Genomic DNA, 23,557 nt, shown 5'->3' on the forward strand with positions numbered 1-23,557 from the left:
CTGTGATGCCAGAGAAGATAAAGACACAAACTCAAAAGATGATCAAGAAAAAACTCAAGTAAAATAAAAGCAAAAATAAAGTAAACTGAACATAAGACTGACTAAAAATCTGTAAGAGAATAGTCCAAATGAAGAAAAAAAGCACAAAATTCCAGTGAAAAAAATGAATGCCTTGAAAATTACAGCTGACCAAACGGAAAACAAAAATGTACAAAAATTCAATAAATAAAAATAAACTCCTTAAAAAGTAGAGCTGAAGGGCGGCTAGGTGGCGTAGTGGATAAAGCACCGGCCCTGGAGTCAGGTGTACCTGGGTTCAAATCCGGTCTCAGACACTTAATAATTACCTAGCTGTGTGGCCTTGGGCAAGCCACTTAACCCCATTTGCCTTGCAAAAAACCCTAAAAAAAAAAAAAAAGTAGAGCTGACCAAATGGAAAAGGTGGTATAAACATTCACTAAAGAAAATAATTTCCTACTAATCCGTAATTGGGCAAGTAGAAGCTAATGACTTTATGAGTCTCATAAAACTGTCAAAATCAAAAGAATTAGAACAAAAGAATATGTGAAATCACATCTAAAAAAGAACTGACCTGGAAAAAGATTTCCATGAGAAGTAATTTAAGAATTATTGAATAATCTGAAAGCCATGATTTTAAAAAAAAAGAAACTGCAGCAGAAAAAAATTATCAAGGGTAACTACCCTGAAATTCTAAACTGAAATTGAAATAATCTACTGATCATCTCCTGAAAGAGAAAATTAAATGAAAACTCTCAGAAATATTGTCATCAAATTTTAGAGGTACCAGGTCAAGGAGAAAATGTTGCAAATGGCCATAAAGAAACAATTCATATATTTTCCTTTTTAAGATTTTATTCTATTTGGTATTTTTTATCCTTCTTTACCAAACCATTTACCTTTTTTCATGATTTCCTTTTTAAATTGAAATTTTAATTTATTTTTCCAATTGCATGCAATGGTAGTTTTTCAACATTTATTCATTTCCAAATTTATGACATCTATATTTTTCTACCACCCTCCCATCCCTTCCCCCTCCCCATGACAACAAAGAGCTTTGCAAAATTTCTACATGTACATTCATGTTTGACATGTTTACATATTATTCATGTTGTGAAAGAAGAATTAGAATTAAGGACAATGAAACAAACATGAGAAAGAAAGGAAACATATAAAAGAAATGTTTTAAAAAGTGAATATATTTTATACATTCAGACTTGGTAGATTTTTTTTTCTTTGAATGACATTGTTCATCCCAGGTGTCTCAGAGTTCTGTATCCATCATCGTTGATTATCTAACAATGTTGTTGTTAATGTACCATGTTTCCTTGTTTCTACTAATTTCACTAATTTCACTCAGCATCATTTCATACAATTCTATACTTTTCTAAAGTCTGACTGCTCATGATATTTTTTTTGCTCATGATTTCTTAGAGAACAATAGTATTTCATAACATTTATATAACATAACTTGTTCAGTCATTCCCCCATTGATGGATATCCCCACTTCTTTGCCTCTATAAAAAGAATGGCTAAAAATATTTTTGGACAAATGAGGCTTTTCCCATTTTTTATAATTCCTTGTGATAGAGGACAAGTATTTGCATTGCTGAATCAAAGTGTATGATTAATTTTATTGCTCTTTAGGCATAGTTGGAGATTGCTCTCAGGAATGGTTAAATTACTTCACAACTCCACCAGTTATGCCTTAATGTTCAATTATGTTGAGTAATTTCCTAATATTGAAATATCCCTGACTACCTGGTCCTACCTGATCCTGATTCCAGTAATAATTTGCTAAAATTTAGCTAAAATTGCTAAAATTTTGTTTTAGAAGTTTGCATTAATATTGATTAGGGAGATTGGTCATAATTTTCTTTGTTGGAATTAAATTTCTTAGCTTCTTCTTCATCTCCTTTCCCTTCCTCACAGTACTTTCCTTTATCACCTATTGACTCCATCTTTTTACTATATTATACCATTATATTCCACTCCTTCCTATGTCCTGTCAATATATGCTCCTTCTGACTACTCTTATAAATGAGAAAGTTCATATGAGTTATCAATATCTTCTTCCCATGCAGGAATACAAACAGTTCAATATCATTAAGTTCCTCATAGTCACTTCCTCTTTTCCACTCCCTCTATGGTTCAGCAGAGTCCTGTACTTGGAGATCACACTTTCTGTTGTAATTTTCTTTCTTCCTGGTTTTGGTATCAGCACCATGTTGGTGTTATAAAAGGAATTTGGAAGAACTATTTTCTCTACTATTTTTTCAAGTAGTTTACATAGAGGAGAAATTTAGTGTTCCTTAAATATTGGTAGAATTAACTTGTAAATTCATTTGGACCTGGAGCCTTTTTCATAAGGACTGTATTGATGGTTTCTTCAATTTCTTTTTCTGAAGTAGGATTATTTCAATATATTTTTCCTCTTCTGTTAATCTAAGCGGTTTGTATTTTTGTAAAATATTCATCCATTTCATTAAGATTATCCAATTTATTGGCATACAGTTCTGCAAAGTAACTCTGAATTAACTGTTTTATTTTTATTTATTATATTTTTTATTTTTATTTTTTTGCTAGGCAATGGGGTTAAGTGGCTTGCCCAAGGCCACACAGCTAGGTCTGAGGCTGGATTTGAACTCAGGTACTCCTGACTCCAGGGTCAGTGTTCTAACCACTGTGCAATCTAGCTGCCCCATCATTTTTATTTTTTTAAATTTTATTTATTTAAATCAATGGTGACTAGAATGACCTGCCTGGGGTCATACAGCTAGTCAATTATTATTAAGTGTCTAAGGTCAGATCTATACTCAGCTCCTCCTGACTCTAGTAGCAGTGCTCCATCCACTGTGCCACCCAACTGCCCTCTGAGTTATTTCTTTAATTTCTTCCTTATTGGTGGTTAGTGTACCCTTTTCATTTTTGATGTTGGTAATTTGATTATATTCTTTCTTTTTTAAATCAGATTAACCAAGGGTTCATCTCTTTTATTGGCTTTTTCATAAAACAAATTCTTAATTTTATTTGTTAGATCAATGGGTTTTCTTGCTTTCCAATTCATTAATCTTTCCCTTGATTTTCAGAATTTCTAATTTTCTTTTTAGTTGGAGATCTTAAATTTGTTCTTTATCTAGCTTTTTTGTTGTATGCCCAATTCATTACTCTCCTCTTTCCTCTATTTTATTCATAAAAGCATTTAGAGATATAAAATTTCCCCTCAAAATCGCCTTGACTGAAATCCATGAATTTTGGAATGATGTCTAATTATTATCATTTTATTGTATATAATTATTGCTTAATTCTATGATTTGCTATTTAATGTACTCATTGTTTAAAATTAAATTATTTAGTCTCCAGTTAGTTTTTGATTTCTCTTTCTGTGATCTTTTATACAGGCAATTTTTATTTCATTGTGGTCTGATAAGTGTGTATTTATTATTTCTTACTTTCAGCATTTTAATATAAGATTTTTATGCCCATGGTCAATTTTGGTATAGATGCTGTGTACTGCAGAGAAAAATGTATATTTTTTTCTCTCCCCATTTTTTCTTTTTTCTTTTAATGTTTTAACATTTTATTTGTTTTCCAATTATATACAATAGAAATATGTACCTATCATTTTTTTGCAGTGCTCTTAATTCTACAATTTTTCTCCACCCCCCCCCCGAAGGCTGTCTGATAGTCTCAACATTGTTTCCATGTCATACACTGATGTAAATTGAATGTGTTATAAGAGTAAACATAACCCCGCCCCCCTGCCCCCCACCAAGAGGATGAGAAACCTCAAGAATACAGAGAGGAAAAAAATGGACTTCAGTCTGTATTCAGATTCCAATGGCTCTGTCTCTGGGGTGAGTTGCTTTATTTATCATAAGTCCCCCAGAGAAGTTGCTTCAATATTTTTCCCACAGTTGCTATTACTAGCTGCACCTCCACTCTATTTCTCCCCCCTCTCATTTATTCTATTCTCTCTCTCCTTTCATTGTGACCCTGTCCAAATGTGTGTTGAATCTGAGTACCCTTTCCCTCGACCTTCCCTCTCTTCTATCACCTACCCCCCCCATTCCCCCTTATCCTGTCCCTTTCTTTTTATTTTTCTCGAGGGTAAGATAGATTTTCTCACCCTATTAGGTGTGTATGTCATTTCCTTTCTGAGCCATTTCTGATGCAAATGAAGGCTTACTCATTCCCCATTGCCTTCCCCCTTTCCACTACATTGAAAAAAGCTATTTTTTGACTCTTATGTGAAATTTCCTAGCTTCTTCTTCATCTCCTTTACCTTCCTCCCAGTACTTTCCTTTTTCACCCATTGACTCCATCTTTTTACTATATTAGACCATTCCACTCCTTCCTATATCCTCTCTATATATTCTTCTTCTAACAATTCTTGTAAATGAAAAAGTTCAAATGAGTTATTAATATCTTCTTCCCATGAAGGAATACAAACAGTTCAGTACCATTAAGTTCCTCATAGTTAGTCCTTCTCTTCCACTCCCTCTGTGGTTCACCAGAGTCATGCACTGGGAGATCAAACTTTCTGTGCAGCTCTGGTTGTTTCAATGGGAAAGTTTGAAAATCCCCTGTTTCACTGAAAGTACATCTTTTCCCTGAAAAAGGATGTTCAATTTTGCTCGGTAGTTGATTCTCAGTTGTAAACTAAAATCTTTTGCCTTCAGGAATATCATATTCCTTAATGTAGATGCTGCCAGATCCTGTGTAATCCTGAAGATGGAGCCTGGATAGTTGAATTGTTTGTTTCTGGCAGATTTTAGAATTTTCTCTTTGCTTTGGAATTTGGCTATAATATTCCTGGAAGTTTTTCTTTTGGGATCTCTTTCAGGAGGTGACCAATGAATTCTCTCGATTTCTATTTAACCCTCTGCTTCTAGGATCTCAGGGAAATTTTGCTGTATTATTATTTCTTGAAAAATGAAGTCTAGGCTTTTCTTCTGATAATAGCTTTCAAATACCCCAATAATTTTTTAAATTATTTCTTCTGGATCTGTTTTCAGGGTTGGTTGTTTTTCCAATGAGATATTTCACATTTTCTTCTAATTTTTGGCTTTTTTGGAAGAGTTTTATTTCTTCCTGATTTCTTGCAAAGTCATCAGCTTCCTCTAGTTCCATTCTGCATTTGAATGAGTTATTTTCTTGAGAGAGCTTTTTTATCTCCTTTTCCAGTTGGCCAATTCTGCTTTTTTAAGGCATTCTTCTCCTCATTTGCCTTGTTTTGCTTTTTCTATTAGGCCTAAACTTTTTTTTTACATATTATTATTATCATTATTAATTTTTTTTTTGCTTTTTGCAAGGCAAATGGGGTTAAGTGGCTTGCCCAAGACCACACAGCTACGTAATTATTAAGTGTCTGAGACCGGATTTGAACCCAGGTACTCCTGACTCCAAGGTCAGTGCTTTATCCACTATGCCAACCTAGACACCCCCTACATATTATTTTCTTCAGTATTTTGTTGTATATCTTTCTCCAAGCTGTTGATTTGGTTTTCATGATTTTTCTGCATTGCTCTCATTTCTCCTCCCAATTTTTCTTCCATCTCTCTTAATTGCTTTTCAGTCTTTTTTGAGCTCATCCATAGTCTGAGCCCATTTTCTATTTCTCTTGGAGGTTTTGGATACAGAAGCTTCGATTTTGTCATCCTCTGAGTATGTGTTTTGATCTTCCATGGGACTAAAACAATTCTGTATGGTCATATTTTTCTTTTTCTGTTGTTTACTCATTTCCTCATCCCAAGACAGCACTTCCAAGGCTTTGAGGGTTTTTTTTGGTGGGGGGCAACCCACTGGGACTTCTATTCCTCCAAGGTCTTGTGCTCTCTAGCCTATGCTTGCATATGTAGATGGATCCCTTACTTCCCTCTACCTTGGGGCTATAAGGAGGGATCCTGCTATCTTAGTATGGAAACCCAAACAGCAACCTGTATCTGAATGTAGGCAAACAGCTTAGCTCTACCACAAGGGAGAGCAGAAAAATCTCTGCAGACTTCCCTTATGGTCTCTGGGGGTGCAAGATGCCTTTTCCATATTCTCGCTGCAGATTCTGTGACTGCTGCTCCTCAATGCAGACTCATTCTGGTGTGGCAGAGTTCTCTCCTTGCCCCTTCAAGCTGTTGCCAGTGATCTCTGGGCTGTGCCCGGCTGGGCTGCGCTGTGCTGGCAGCGGCTTTTTTTCCAACCCCTAGTCCTGGTGAACACACCTTTCCTGTGGAACTTCTAAGTTATCTTGGACTGGGAAGATGTTATCACTCAGTCTTTCTGTGAGTTCTGCTCCTCTAAATTTTTTTTAAGTATTTTTGCAGGGCAATGGGGTTAAGGACTTGCCCAAGGCCACAAGGTTAGGTAAGGTTAGGTAATTATTAAGTGTCTGAGGCCAGATTTGAACTCAGGTACTCCTGACTCCAAGGCCAATGCTTTATCCACTGCACCACCTAACTGCCCCCCTGCTCCTCTAAATTTTGACTAGAGTCTTCATTTGTTTGCTTTTATGGAGTTTGGGGGGGAAGGATTTCCTGGGAAATGCTGCCTTCGCTGCCATCTTGGCTCCTCCCCATTGTTTTCTCTAGAGGTCTATCATATCTGCAGTTTCTAAGATTTCATTCACTTTCTTAACTTCCTTCCTGTTTATTTTCTGATCAGATTTATATAATTCTGAAAGAGAAAGGTTAAGTTTCCCCATTATTAAAGTTTTGCTGTCTATGTTTGCTCATCATTCACTCAGCTTTTCCTTTATGAATTTGGTTGCTATACCACTAAGTGCAAACATGTTTAATAATGATTTAGCCAGGCGTGGCTAGGTGCATGCAGTGGATAAAGCACCAGCTCTGGAGTCAGGAGTACCTGAGTTCAAATCTTGCCTCATACAATAATTACCTAGCTGTGTTGCCTTGGACAAGTCACTTAACCCAATTTTCCTTGAAAAAAACTAAAGAAATAATGATATAGCTTCATTACTTACGGTTTTTTCTTACTTCAGCTGAAGCATAGTTTATTTTTCTCCATCTTTATATCTTTATTCTGTGTGTGTGTGTCTCTCTACTTCAAATGTGTTTCTTGTAAGCAACATATTATAGGATTCTGATTTTTAATCCATTCTGCTATCCTCTTGTATTTTGTGGGACAGTTCATCCCATTAACATTTACAGTTAAGATTACTAATTCTGTATTTCCTTCCATTCTAGCTTTCCTTATTTACAATTTTCTCTTTTCTTTCCTCTTATTCCTGCTCACTAAAGTTTTGCTCCCTTCCCTCTACAACTTTTCTTTAAAATTTAACTTTCAGTTTATTTTCACTTATACCTTCACCTTTCCTGGTCTCAGTCCATTCTTCCCTTATCTTTCCTTCTTCCTCCCACTGCCATTCCCTTTAAAATACTATAGATTTTTAAACTGAAGTGGGAATATATCTTATTCCCTCTCTGGGCCAAATCTATTGAATAGGATTTACTCAGTGTTCATTTCATCCCTTCTTTCATTCTAAAAATTATAAAACTTTGTACTTCTTCACCTAGTGTTATTAATACTCAAGTACTTTTAATCCAATAACATCAATCACAGCCTGAGTGATTGATTGCTTGATACACTCAAAGTGTTGTTATCAAAGTACCATCACAGATTGATTGACTGATTGATTGTTTGATAAGTAGCATTGCCTCACAGTCATTAAGTACCCTCCCCTCTTCTGTCTCATTTGAAGTATACTTTACAATTATGTCAAATTATAATCTTGCCTTATATCAAATTATAATCAATTTTTACCTTACCACCTTTTCAAGTACCCTCCATGGACACACAAGTCCTCATGAACCAATGTATCATCCAAACCACATCCTTTCATTAACTATTTTTATCCCTCTTCCCAAGCATATTTTCTCCCACATTTCTGCCCCACTACCACCCAGCATTCTGAACCCTTTGTTAAACATGTTAAATAAAGTATGTATATATATATATATATATATATATATATATATATATATATATCATCACTTAATTAACTATAAGAAAATCAAAGCGCTCTAAGTACTGGGATGTTCTCCCTCAAGAATTTTGCAATTGAGTGTAAGCTAGGAGAGATGTTGACTCAGGATGACCCACCTTATGATGCCCTCAATAGAGAAAATGCTAAACTTTGTGTGCATATTACAAATAATACAGGTCAAAGGAAACTGAGACATAAGTTCAGAGTAAACACCCCTGTTTTTCAGAAAGTCTTTTTGTCTCAAATATAGTGATGTTACCTTGGGCCTCTTCAATGGAGAAACAAGACTCAACCAAATTCATATCCTCTAAGTCCAATGTTTTCAAGTATAATTCTCGAGATTTATGTGTTATATCTTTCCTTTTATGATTGAATACAATTTGATGTTCTTAACTAACATGCATCTTGTTTTGTTTTGTTTTTTCCTTCCCCTTTTCATATACCTTTTTAATGAATCTCTTGAGTTGTATATTTGAAGATTGGATTCTCTGTTCATTTCTAGATTTTTTTGTCAGGTAATTTTGTAAGTCTTATATTTCATTGAACATCCATCTTTTCCCCTGACAACATAGGTTGAATTTTTCAGGGTGGTAAATTCTTGATTGTAATCGTAGGTATTCTTTCTAAGACTGTATTGTCTTATTATTATTCGAGTAGATTTGGACAATTTTCCCTGGTAATTTCTTGCATGATGTTTTCCAGGTTCTTTTATTGATCTAAGTTTTCTTGCAGTTGATGATTCATAGATTATCTCTCCTGGATCTATATTCCAGGTTGTTTATTTTTCCTAAAAATGTATTTTATATTTTCTTCAAAGTTTTCAGCCTTTTCATTTTGTTTCATTGAATCTTGTAGTCTTATAGATTTATTGGTTTCTATTTGTGAAATTCTAATTGTTTGGGTTTTAGTTTCTTCAATTAGCTTTTTTGTTTCCATTACCAGTTGCTTATTTTTACTTTTAAAGGATTAATTTCTTTCAACTTTTCATAATTTTTCTGTGTGACTCTCATTTCTTTTTTTTTCATTTTTCTTCTCCCTCTCTTCTTTGCCTTTTAAATTTATAAAGTTCTTCTATGAGTTTTTGCATTTGAGTCCAATTCATAGACTCTTTTGTGACTCCCCTGTGGGCAATTTTTCACTGATTTCTTTTTCCAATGTGACATTACTATCTTCTTTATCTGCAAAATAGTCTTCTATATTGAGTGCTTTATTATAATTTTTACTCATCTTTGTTATTTCAGATTTGCTCCTGGGGTACAGGAAATATAGATCTAAACTTTTTATCCTGGGGTTAGGGTCTGATCCCTGGCTTGTCACTGATCAGATCATTGCATATGAAGTCTAGGCCTTACCTTTGCAGAGGTTTATTTCCTCCTTTATATCCAGGTCCTTTTTTGTGGAGTGGTTTGTTCCAAACTAGTCATGCATTTTGTCCTGGTGTTCCTAAGGGTCATACTTTGTTTAGGATTGGGGTTCTCCATCTTTGCTTGCTCTCTAGCTACCAGGACCTCCTAAGCTATTGTTAAGCTGTCAGAACCTGGATTGTACTGTGGCTTCAAGCCTCTCCCACTCTCTTGCCTGGTTTGACTTTACTTCCCCCTTCACCCCAAAAAGACAGAACTTGACTAAAGATGCTCCACAATGTCTCCTGTTGAAAACATTTTTTATCATCTCTTTTTCTTGGTGGGATCTGTAGCTTTAATGTCATTGCAAAGGCTTCATTTATTTTTGGAAAGGAAAAGCTCCAGGAGCATGGTAGATTCAGGCTTCCATCTTGGCTCTACCCCAGCAAAATCTTTTATTTATTATTATCAAAATTATCCATTTGGCATTTTATAATATTCTCTGTCTCTTGTTTGGTTATATACTCCTCTCCTTTCCATTATATGACATATAACCAATTCCTTCTTCTCCTAGCTGAATTATGGTATCACCCTTTATATCTATATCCTAAACTTTTTAACCAGTAGTTTTTGTCAAATAGTGAGTTCTTATTCCAGAAGTTAGAATCTTTGGGGTTTTTTGAGCAGTTGATTACTATAGTAATTTCTATTGTGTCTTTTGTACCTAATCTATTCCACTGATGCACTACTCTATCATTTTAGTTAGTACCAAAGAGTTTTGATAACTAGTGCTTTGAAATGTAATTTTAGATCTAATATACTTAGATCACTTTCCTTTATATTTTGTTTTCCATTAATTCCCTCTGTATCTTTGAACTTTTGTTCCTACAGAAGAATTTTATTATTATTTTTCCTTGCTTAATGAGATAAATCTTTACTTTATTTGTATGCCACAGAATAAATAATTTAATTTAGGAAAAATTGTCATTTTTATCATTTTTTCTGACTTACAAGCAGTTGACATTTTTATAATTGCTTATATATGACTTTATTGGTGTAAAATGTCTTTCTTAATTATGTTTATATAGTTTCTGGCTTTTGTCTGGCAGACAGATTCCTAAATATTTTATGTTGTCTATAGTTATTTTAAATGGAATTTCATTTTCTATCTCTTCATGCTGAGATTTGTTGGTAACAGAAAAAAATTGGTGTGAGCTTATGTGGGATTATTTTATAACCTGTAATTTTGGTAAAATGTTATTTGTGTCAGGTAGTTTTTTTAAAGTTCATTTCCTAGGATTCTCTAAGTATTACATCATACGAGCTGCAATGAGTGAGAGTTTTGTTTCCTCACTGACTATTCTAATTCCTTCAATTTTCTTTTATTCTTTTATTGCTAAAACTAACATTTCTAATCTTATATTGAATTATTATGGTGCAATTCCTTGTTTCACAGGCATCCTCATTTCATCCTTTATCTTACTGGAATGCTTCTACTTTATCCCTCAAAATATAATGCTGCCTGATGATTTTTAGATAGATTTTGTTATCATTTTAAGGAAAATTATATTTATTCCTATGCTCTCTAGGGTTTTTAGTAAGAATGGATATTGTATATGCTCAAAAACTGTTTTAGTATCTATTGAGATATGATTTCTGTTAGTATTTTCTTATTGTTATGATCAATGATGCAAATTTTGGAGTCAGCAGATTGCTTTCTTCACTTAGAATTGATGTTCCCCAGTTGGTTTGCTATGCCACTGATCTGCCAAGCCCAAACCCTGGGATCTGGTTGCTGATCTGTGCTGCAGCTAAGATCCTCCCACTATCTTCCTCTATACTTGACTGCCCTGGGCCAAACTCTCTCTACTCTTGAGTCAGATATATGTTTCCTGAAGTCCTTCAAACATTTCTTGAATAAGCTAGAAAAAATCCAAGATAAATTAGAAAATTGATCCATTCTGTTTTTTTGTGAATTTTTTGTTCTTTTGCTCCAGAATCTATTTAGAAACTTCATTAATGCTGTTTTCTAGGGAACTGGAAAGATATCAGGGAAGTTCCTGGCTTCTCTCTGTAGTCTGTGCCCCCACCCTGTTTTTTTTTTCTTTTTGTGAGTTCTACTACTCCAGAATTTGATCTGAGCCCCCTATTGCTTGGAAGGATTCTTTGTAGAGCTTAGATGAATCCCTGTCTTTTTTTTGGCATTAATATTTCTTTTTTAAAAAAATATTTATTTTCATCCATGTGTACATGCATATTTCCAAGTTACAAAATTTCCCTCCACCCTCCATTCTTATTGCTTCTACTCAGCAGGGAGTAGTCAGGTTAGTATTGCACATACATATTTTGTTAAATATGTTTACAAATTAGTAATTTTTGGCACAAGATTATTTTTACAAAATGTTCATCAGATTTGAAAGGGTTTGTTTTTTTTTCCGTGTTTTGCTTTGGTTTCTTTTTCATCTTCTGGTTGTAGATAATATAGGATATAACCAGTCAAATACAGTTGTCTTATCTCTATGAACAGTTGAGAGGAGCTGCTTCTATCAAGGTTGCTCATCTCATAATGTTGTTGTTGAAGTGTACATTGTTCTCTTCACTTAACTAAACATCATATTTAACAAAGTCATCCATGACAACTACCTTAATACTGTTTAACGAGAGGGCAAATAGAATTTGAAAATATTCGCCTTTTGCTACCTGAAAGAGTACTGCACATGAAAATTCTTACAATATAATAGTTAAATTCTAGAACTCCCAGATTGAAAATAAAATGCTTCAAATAGCAAGAAAGAAATCACACCAATGTCATGGAGCCATAGTCAGGCTCATTAAAGATTTAGCAGATTTTCTGTTAAAGGAGTGGAGGGCTTAGAAGATAATATTCTAGAAGGCAAAAGAACTGGGAATACTACCCAGAATAATGTACAAACCTAAATTAAGCTAATACTTCAAGGGAGGAGTAGATATTTATTTAAATAGAAAACTTCAAGCATTCCTTATGGAAAAATCAGAGTTATACAGAACTGTTGAGTTTCAAATGCAAGTCTTAAGAGAAGCATATAAAAGAAAATATGAGTTAGAAATCATAAGGGAATCAAGAAATTTTAACTTTACTTTCCTATATGAATATCAGTACATTTAACTTAGATATAAGATATCTTATAAATCTTACATAGATAATCTTATAATATATCTATAACTTAGATAATATACACATAACATAGAACTATACCATTCTTAGGAAAGTTAGAGAAGTATTGTACATGGTCTAGTACTAAGTTGATTATATTGTGATAAAAAACTGAGAATCAAAGAGAAAAGGTTTCCCTTGAAGAAAGATGAAAAAGGAGTGACATTATCTCACATGAAAGAGATATCTGCTGCATAAGGGAGTGATTTAAGAGTGAAGGTGAAAATTGGGGGACTATGGGTTGGGGTAGTGCTTAACTTCATTTACATCTGAATGTTCCCAAAAGGGATTATAAATACGCACATAGACACACACATACATATACAAACACAATCTCTCTCTCTCTCTCTCTCTCTCTCTCTCTCTCTCTCTCTCTCTCTATCTATCTATCTCTCTATCTCTCTCTCAATTGGTAATAGAAATTTCTTACCCAACAGGAAAGTAAGAGGGAAATGGATGAGAGAAAGGCTAATGGGTGACAAAAGGGAGTGCAGATAAAAGAAGACAGTAGTCAGAAGCAAAATAGATTTTAGGAGAGTGATATAATAAAAAGAGACAGAGGGATAAAAGAAAAAAAATATTTAATGGGAATAAATGCACAGTTGGTAGTAACTAGGTGGCACAATAGATAGACTGCTAAAACTAGTTGAAGAAAGGAAGATTCATCTTTCTGAGTTCAAATGTGACAAAATCACTAGCTTTGTGACTCTGAACAAGTCACTTAACTCTATTTGACGTAGTTGCCCTCCTATTAAAAAAAAGTCAAAGAAGCAAATGGCAAACCACGTGAATATCTTTTTCAATGTGTAAGGGGGAAGTTTTTTCTGCCTTGATTATGCCAGTTGTAAGGCAGCACATTTTATGACACAATACCATGATACTAAACAAAGAGGGGCCCATGCTATCTTATTATCAGGCTTAGGTTTATTAAAATTAATCAGGGCACGTTACATTAAAAAGAAATAGAACAAAGAAGGCATATTTCAAGAGACTGACCAGGGTAATGAGAAACTCTTCCACTGAATATTTGAAATTTCTTTTGCTATTCATTTTATTGAAGGTAATTTACATTTCTTTTGGAGTTATAGACCACATTGCTGGTCTCTGCTTCCCAGATTCCATTTCACTCCTCATGATTGGTTGATACAGTCTCTCTAATATTGTCTTCAAGTTTCTCTGAATGGTACATGAGTCAAATTATTAACATGGATGAACCAGGGAGTCTATAATGAATGGCATTGGAGATACAATGCATAGCATTAATATAAACATAGAAAGCGAAAGTATATTACAATTAAAAAAATTACCAATTTACAATTTTCTTCCACCTCAGGCAAAGAAATAATCAATGGCATTTGGTAGTTAGTGAGAGAACTGTATTTATAAACCTAAAGTATTTCAGTTTAGCTAAATTTTGAATTACATTCAGAAACAAAGAAATTATGGAAATTATGATATAGAAGGAGAAAAAGTAGTAACAAAATTGATCCCAAGAATAAAAGATCATGAATATCATGGGGATCAATGAGAAAAACTGTGAAGGATGGCATTCTAGCAGTATCAGATTTTATTACAAAGTTGTAGTCATGAAAACAAACTGGTACTGGCTAAGGAATAGAGTGGTGGATCAGTGGATGCAAATATACAGCCATAAATTACCAAAAAATATAGTGCTTGTTAAACACAAAGATGAAAACTTTTGGCGTGAGAAATCAATATTTGACAAACAAAATCAATATTTGAACAACTGGAAAGCAGTTTGGCAGAAACTAGGCATAGATCTGCATTGATTTAGACTTAAAATGGTATTTAGACATAAAGATGTTAATATAAACAAAATAGAGATTATTGGATAAATTTCAGATCCATGGATAAGGAAAGAGGTTATGAATAAGAGCCAGAAATGATCAAAGAGAATAAATTGGATAATTTTGATTGTGTGATAATAAAAAGTTTTTGCAGAACCAAAACTAATGCAGTCAAAATTAATAGGGAAAAAGAAAACTGAAAGGGAGGAGAGAGGATTTGTTTCTCAAATATTTAAGGATCTAATTAAAATTTATAAAATATGAGTCATTGCCCCATTGAATGTTCAACTGATATGAACAGTCTGATTTAGAAGAAATCAAATCTCTATAGTCACATGAAAATTATTGATTAGAGAAATGGTGTGGTACCTCAAAATTTTAATTTATATTTCTCTAATCAATAATTATTTAGAGGATTTGTTGGCTCACATAAATGGAAATGAACATAATAAATTTGATGGGATGTTGAAATATTGGGACACTATTGCTCTCATGGTGGACTTTTGAACTAGTCCAACCATTTTGGAGAATATTTGTGCATTATGCCAAAGTGTTTCAAAACTATGCATACATTTCTGGCCAAGATGGCAAAGAGAAGACAGGCAGAGTTGTAAAGAATCCTTATTTTCCCTTATACATAATATGAAACAAAGCTCTTAACAGAAACTTGATCAACAAAATCCAGAATGAAAAGCCAGGAGAACATCCAACTCAAGATCTGTCTTGTGAGATCATGGGTGAGTTTGAGCAGAGAGGGTAGACTGGGAGCACTGGACCAGTGAGAGCTTGGGAGCCTGGATCAGCCATGGATTAGCCTGATTAGCAGAGATGCTGGAGCCCAGTATCCTGAAGGCCCGAGAATTGGACCAGCTTGAGCAGTGGTGGAGTGAGAGCCTGGCCAACCGCGGGGGCTTGGGTCAACTAGGGAGCAGACTTGGTGGTGGGGCTGACCAACTGGAGAATTCCTGTGCAAGAAAGTTTGCAGACCAAGATCCTTGAGCCCTTCTGGTCTGGAGGAACTCAGAGTCCACACCTTCATTTCAGCTGAAGCCTCTTCCAAGAACAAACACAATTACAGACTACTTCTGTCCCACACTCAGGTATGTGAGCAGGAGATTACCACCCTAGATGACAATAGGGAGAGTGATGACCTCACCCCCGGGTATAAACCACTGTTGTTCAAAGACAAAAGTATGTAACAGCTTCAAACACACCCTCCAGGCCAAGGGAGAGCGTCTCAGTCAAGGTCACAGACACTCCAGAGAAAGCAAACAGCACCCCCTATGGACCAGCTGGAGATATTACACTCAGTGAGCAAAACCTCTAGCACCACCTACTGGCCAGCTGGAGATATTACACTCAGTGAGTAAAGCCTCTAGGGATCTTGACACCAAACATCTATGAACCAACCACTCCCCAACACAAGGTCTTAGGATAATGAAGAAAGGTCAGTGAAAAAGAGGGTCCATAGCAAAAATTCTCAGAAGGAAAAGACTTTAGCTCAGAGAGACCTAGAACTTCTGAGGAGAATATGGTCTTCTCTCCAACATAGAAAGACTTCATTGAAATAAGGAAGGAGTTCAAAAATCAATTCGAAAATTCTGGAGAGAAAATTAACACCTTGCAACAAGAAAACAAATCATTGGAAAATACAATTGTACAAATGCAAAAAAGAATGTAATTCTATCAAAATCCCAATTGGTCAAATGCAAAACTCTTTCAAAAATAGAATTGACCAATTGGAAAAGGAGTTACAAAAGGTAAATGAAGAAAATTCTTCTCTAAAAAAAAGAATGGCATCTGTGGAAACTAATGACTTCATGAGACAGCAAAGTCTGTTAAACAAAACCAAAAAATAGAAGAAAATAGAAGAAAATGTAAAATTACTCATCAACAAAACCACTGACTTTGAGAATAGATTGAGGAAGGACAACCTGAGAATTATAGGTCTTCCTGAAAACATTGAAGAGGAAAAAAAAACCCTAAAATTAATATTACAGAATTTAGTGATGGAAAATTGCCTTGATATCATGGAACCAGAGGGCAAAATATTTATTGAAAGAATATATCAATCCCCTCTGGAAAGAGATCCTAAAATGAAAATACCAAGGGATGTTGTGGCAAAATTCTAAAACTATCAGATAAAAGAGAAAATCCTGCAAGCAGCCAGAAAGAAACAATTTAAATAACAAGGAGCCACAATAAGGATTACAAAGGACTTGGCTGCATCAACATTGAGGGATTGAAGGGCCTGGAAGGAGATATTCCAAACAGCAAGTGAGCTTGGAATGCAGCCAAGAATCCACTATTCAGCAAAGATGATCCTTCTCTTTAGGGGAAAAGATGGACATTTAATGAAATGGGAGACTTCCAACAATTCCTGATGAAAAAAACCAGATCTGAATAGAAAATTTGGATATCAGCCAGGAGGGTCAAGAGATAGACCAAAAGGTTAAAAATAAAGGGGGGAGGGGTAAAGAAAAAAACTGTCATACAATGAGATGAAACTGGCTATATCTCAGCATGGGAAAAAGATTCTCATAACTCTTGAGAATTGTAGCTCTATCAGAGAGAATATACTTAGCCATAAGTAATGGACACTCATGACTTAGCCATAAGACTGCTACCCAATGTGATGAAACTGGCTATATCCCTACTTGGGAGAAAGACTGTAATAACTCTCAAAATTGTAACTCTATTAGAGAGAATATAGTTAGCCAGAAGTTATGGACAATTTTATGATTTTCTGTGACTCAGATAGAATGATCAAAAACACTACCTCCTTAAAAAGGGGGACAGGAAGGAGATAGGAGGATGGTGGGGATTGAATGGGGTAAATCTCATTACATCAAGAAGTACAAAAGGCCTCTTGTAATAGAGGGGGAAGAAGGGAGGAGATGAGAAGCACCTGAATCTTCCTCTCATCACTCTTGGCTTAAAGTTAATTTACACACAAACTTAGTTAACTTAAAAAAAAACTTACCTTTCAAGAATTAAAATGGGGGAAAGGAGAGGGGGGGATGGAGACAGGGAGGGGGAGAAAAATGGAAAATACAAGAAGGAAGGGAAGGGAAAAGGGAAAAAGAGAAAAGGGAAAGAAAGCCGTAGGGGTGGATAGAGGAGGGCAAGCATACTGAAGGTGCCAGTATTCAGAAACAGAACATTGGGGAATATGGATTATAGGGGGAAAAAGGGGAAAATACAAACAGAAGGAAGATAGCAATGAGCCATAAAGAGTTAGTAATTATAACTTTGAATGTGAATGGGATGAACTCTCCCTTAAAATGTAAGTAAATAGTAGAGTGGATTAAAAAGCAAATCCTACAACATTCTGCTTACAAGAAACTCATTTGAAGCAGAGAAATATATAGTAAAGGTAAAAGTTTGGAGTAAAATATATTTTGCTTCAGCTCAAGTAAAAAAAAAGGAGGGGTAGCAGTACTTATCTCAGACAAAGCAGCTTCAAAAATAGATAGCAGTAAAAGAGATAAGGAAGGAAACTTTATCATCCTAAAATGTACCATAGACAATAAAGTGATTTCAATACTGAATATGTATGCACCCAATGGGATAGTATCTAGAGTCTTAGAGGAGAAGCTGAAAGAACTACAAGCAGACATAGATAGCAAATCTCTACTACTGGGAGACCTCAACCTCCCACTCTCAGATTTAGATAAATTGAATCATAAAATAAACAAGAGAGAAGTTAAGGAGGAAAATAGATTGTTAGAAAACCTAGATATTATAGAACTATGGAGGAAACTGAATGGGGGTAGAAAGGAATATACTTTTTTTCCTACATTACATGGCAAGGAAATGAGAACAGACCCATGGAATTGCTCAGCAGGAACTGACAGGTAGCTGCTCCCTGAGCACTCAGCATATAGAAGGTAAAGGAGTAGAGGGAGACTGCCAAAGTCTGTCCTCTGTCTCTGGCACAGGGCTCTGGGACTTTGACCACATTTGGACCCTGGTTGCAGTCTGAGGCCCCAGAGGGGACAGACCAAAACAGTCAGAGCCTCACATACTGAGGTCCTTGTTGGGGTGTCCAATTAATACTCAAAAGCTCAGGAAGCACCCCAAAACCAGGCACAGGTTGGGAAAATGAGTAAGCAGGAATAAAAGGAACATGTCCATAGAAAATTACTTTGGTCTCATGGAGGACCAAAATACACAATCTGAAGATATGAAAATCCAAGCTTCTGCATCTAAAGACTCCAAGAAATATAGAAGTTGGGCACCTACTATGACAGCACTCAAAAAAAGATTATGAAAATAAAGTAAGGAAGGTAGAAGAAAAATTGAGGAAAGAAATGAGAGAGATGGAGGGAAAAACATTAAAATGAAGTCTGAAGCTAATTCAAAGAGATCCAAAAAAAGTTGAAGAAAATAACATATTCAAAACCAGTTTAGGTCAAATGGATAGAACAGTTCAAACAGTTCAAAAAAGTTAATGAGGAGAAGAGTGCTTTAAAAAGCAGAACTGGCCAGATGGAAAAGGAGATAAGATAACTCTTTGACAAAAACAATTCCTTCAAATGCAGATGGAGCTAAAGGTAGCTGATGACCATGAGACTGTGAGAAATCAAGACACAATAATTCAACAACAAAAGAATGAAAAAACTAGAAGAAAATGTGAAATATCTCATTGAAAAAATAACTGATCTGGAAAACAGATCCAGGAAAGATCATTTTGAAATTATGGAGTTACCTAAAAGTCATGATCAAGAAAAGACCTCATTTTTAAAGAATTTCTAAAAAATTTCTAAAATTTCTTAAAATGACCTCATTTCTAAAGTATTTCTACAGGACAGTTGCCCTGATATTCTATAAGAAGAGGACAAAATAGAATTGATAGAATCCACCAATTTCCTCTGGAAAGAGATCCAAAAAACAACTCCCAGGAATATTATAACCAAGTTTTAGAACTCCCAAGTCAAAGAGAAAATATTACAAGCAGTCAAAACGAAACAATTCACATATCATGGAGCTACAATCAGGATTACCCAGGATTTAGCAGCATCCACATTAAGGGCTCTTAGGGCTTGGAATATGATATTCCAGAATGCAAAAGAGCTTGGAATGCAACCAAGAATCAACTACTCAGCAAAATTGAACATCCTCTTAAAATGGAAAATATGGACTTTCAATGAATATCAAATGTTCATGTTGAAAAGACCAGAACAGAAACTTTGATCTTCAAGCACAGGACTCAGGTGAAGCACAGAGAGAATGGATGAGAGAGGTAAATTATGAGGGACTCAATGATGATGAACTGCTGATACTCATATAAACCTTCTTATTTGATAGAGCAGATAGAAAGGAACTTTTATAGATGAGGAGATCAGGAGACAGTTGAATTTTAAGATAAATGTACTGGGAGTTAGAGAAAAGAGAGGTACAAAAGACTAAGATATCTCATGTAAAAGATATTTCATGTAGCTTTTGCAATGATATGGAAGGGGGGGAAGGTGAGGGGGAATGGGGGAACCTGCATTCACATTGGAAATGGCTGAGAGAGGAAACAGCATACATACTCAATAGGGTATAGACATTTAGAAGAAAAAGGAGAGAAGGGGGCCGGGGGAGACCAGAAGTGATGTAGGTGATAGAGGAGAGGGTAGATCATAGGAGAGGATAGTTAGATATAAGACATTTTCTTTTTTTACTTTTTGTAAGGTGGTGGAATTAGGTGGCCTGTCTGGGACCACAGGGCCAGGTGGTTGCTAGGTCTCTGGGGTAGGATGTAGGCTTGGGGCCTCTAGGTCACAGGGGTGGTGCTTTATCCACTGTGCCACTCAGTTGCCCACATTTTGGAAGAGGGACAGAGTGAAAAGAGAGAGAAAATATAATAGATGGTAGTGGGGAGGAATGGATGAAGGAAATTACAATCAGCAACTTCAACAGTGGAAAAATATGGAAGTAACTTCTATGATGGACTTATGATAAAGAATGTGATCCACACAAGACAGAGCTGATGGTAACAGAACACAAACTGAAACACATTTCTTCTCTTTCTTTCACTTTATATTTCATGAGGTTTTACATTTTTGTGGGAGAGGGGATATTATGTTTACTCTTAAACAAGAATATTTTAGTAATGTATAAAGTAATTAAAGAAAATTAAAAAGAAACACTATGCATACTCTTTGACCCAGCAATGCTACTATTAGCTTCTGTATTCCAGAAAGATCAAAGAAAAGAGAAAAGTACCTTTATATTGCTGCTCTTTTTGTTGTGATAAAGAACTGAAAATTGAAGGAATATCCACAAAATATGATGAAATAATGTTGTTTATTAAAAGTAACAAGCCAAAGAGTTTCAGAAAAATTTGAAAAGACATTTAAACTCCTGCAAATTGAAGTGATCAGAACCAGAAAAACAATGTTCGCAATAATAGCAATACTGTAAGAATGATCAACTATAGAAACCTTAGCCAAACTGATTGAAATAAATGATCCAAGAAAATTTTCATGACAAAAAAATTCAACTCTAGAGAGAGAAGTAATGAAATATGAATGTAGATGGGAGCATACTTTTTGAACTTTCTTCAGTTTTCTTTGGGTTTTTTAATCTATATCTTCTTTTGCAATATAGCATATTAACCTTGTTGCACACTACAACTTCTCATATAAAATGAAATTGGTTAACTTTTCTAGGATGTGCAAAAGATAGGGAAATTGAAAGGGAATTTGGAACTAAAATTTTTTTGAAAAAAAAGGAAAAATTGTTAAAATTTTTATATGTAATTGGGAAATATTTAGCAAAATAAAAGTATATTAAAATTGTTACTGTGTAAAAGTGAATATTTACATCCACTTTTTAGAAATCCTTTTCATTCACTTAAATAATGTGATGAAGCATTAGTTATTCATATATATGTCTTATTCAGTATGCTTTATTGCAAAACACTTCTAAAGTAAAACTATGTCACTTTTCATTTTTGTCTTCTCAAGACTTTGCAAGTAGAGAATGCTTAATGAATTTTTTGAGTTGAATCATTAAGCACATGAAATTAACTATGAAAGATGTTGACTTTGGAGGATACTGGTGCTTAGTTCAATACAAATTATAGAAATATAAAAATGTAATTGTGGAGCTATAGTTTCTATGATGTCCAGAAACAAGCTAAGAAAGAAGAGGTAATATTATATGTTATATGGGTTTCTCAATGATGTCCTTTCTTACTATAAAATAAAATAATACCTGAATTTATAATTTTTTTGGTGAGAATTTGGTGAGAATTATGTAGATTTTCAATTGTATGTTTTTTTCTCTTCTACTGTTTCTTCAAATTGATACTTTAAGAAAACTGATGTGCATTTTAAACATAAAATTATGGAAATATATTTCCATATATACCATATTTTTGGAAGAAACAAGAAAAATAAAGAAAAAGATTGATACTTCAGTCTCTAATTTGAATTCATCATTTCTCTGTCTGGAGGTAGAATATGATGAAAAATATATACTTGGGAATTATAATAAATTATTGAAATGAATGCCTAAATCTTTCACATTTGATTTTCATTATATTATTGCTTTTACCATGAATATTGTTTTCTTATTTCTGTTCACTTGCTTTTGCATTAATTCATACCTGTTGAGTGTCTATCATTCAGATGTTTATTTTCCTCTTGTTGTCTAGGCTCAGCCGACTGTCCTAGAGGATAAAAGAAGCTTCCAGGTTGAGTCAACAAAAGAAGAAAAGTCAAGTACCAAGTGTGATTCTCCAGATGTAAGATTATTTTATATAGTTTAGCCAGAAACAATTAATGAATCTATTTTGCTTAATTTCATTTACCTAAAGACCTGTCCATTAGTAGCTATATTGAAAAATCTAAGCATTTTTCTGCTTGGGTTCCACAACACAAATGTTTTTATGACTTAAAAGTATGTTATCATTTCCTTCAGGAATTAGTAATCAGAGTTTACAAAGCTTTTGTAGAATAATCTAGCCAAAGAGATGTAACTTCACGATTAGCAGGTTCAGCAATCTCTTTGTTCCCGCAGAGATTTATTTGGAATGCTGCTGGTGTATTATGAAAGGCCAAGCTTAGTTATATAATACTCCCAACAGGCAGCAGGCAAAACACCATGTCAGAAATACTTCAGTGGAAAGGAAAGGAAGAAAATTACCTCAAAATGATAACAGGAGTAAATTTTAAAAACATGAAGTTGTGCCTTCTACTACGTAATGATCAAGAAATAATAGTGAATTTTGAGAATCAGATGAAGTAGGTCATAATAGAAGTATTATGAAGTCTTAGATAATAAGTTAGAAAGTTATGAGGTAATTTAGTGTAGTGGAATACTCACTTAGAAATTATGATACTTGGACAGAAATCAGTGGTCTTCCATTTAATATACATGAAGTCTCGAGGACCTCTCTTACCCCCTCTGGACATCATTTTCTTCAGCTTTCAGAACTGTCAAGCTAATGCCACAGTGTTACTGTAAAGATTTAATGAATGTGAAAACACTCCAAAAGCTGCAAAGGGTAATATAACATGCATGTAAAAATGACCAATTTACACAAAAACAAAATTCCTTCAGGAATTAGTAATCAGAGTTGTGCAAGGTTATAAAAATGCATTAAAATATTTAAAATTTAAGTTCTCTTCACCTAAAACAAAGCACCATTTAAAAACAATCATATTGTTTCTGATGGAAATATGATAGAATTAAATAATAGATAAAACCAAGTTCATCTTTTTTACTGATATTAACCATTTATATTAGGCAGATGCTTAGAATAGTATTGTTACTATAGAATATTGTTGTTACTATACCCTAGAATATTATTACTACGATAAATTAAGCAAACAGTTTATATAGTATTTAATATATTCAAGACACATAAATATACTTTTGATACTCATTATATCAAAAGGCTATAAGTTCTCATTACCAGATATTTTCAAGAAGGGTTGGGAGAACCAGAGCTTGGGAATAGGTTTTGTGATTCAGATAGAGACTAGAAGGGGTAGTCAAATTTATAAGTTAGTTAAGAATGTGATTGTTTTAAAAATTATTGTTCTTAACAAAAGTAACAGTAATATTAATAAGAAATAGGAAGGCACACCTATGTGCCCAGGTCTATGTATAATTAATAGGTTCTTTTATCCTCACAATAACTATTGGAGGCAGGTGCTGATATTATCTCCATTATACAAAGAAGAAAACTGTGTCTGGC

The 23,557-nt window shown here is 34.4% G+C and overlaps 1 protein-coding gene across 1 annotated transcript in view; it reads left to right on the forward strand.

Moving 5' to 3' along the window:
* LUZP2 (leucine zipper protein 2) overlaps nt 1-23,557 on the forward strand; it is a 517,934-nt gene that overhangs the window by 446,330 nt on the left and 48,047 nt on the right. Inside the window, exon 7 of the mRNA XM_074227567.1 lies at nt 22,010-22,099. Coding sequence (XP_074083668.1) covers nt 22,010-22,099 — 90 coding nt within the window. The remainder of the gene's footprint in view (nt 1-22,009; nt 22,100-23,557) is intronic.

Source organism: Macrotis lagotis, chromosome 3 (assembly GCF_037893015.1).
Source record: "Macrotis lagotis isolate mMagLag1 chromosome 3, bilby.v1.9.chrom.fasta, whole genome shotgun sequence".
Lineage (NCBI taxonomy): Eukaryota > Metazoa > Chordata > Mammalia > Peramelemorphia > Peramelidae > Macrotis > Macrotis lagotis.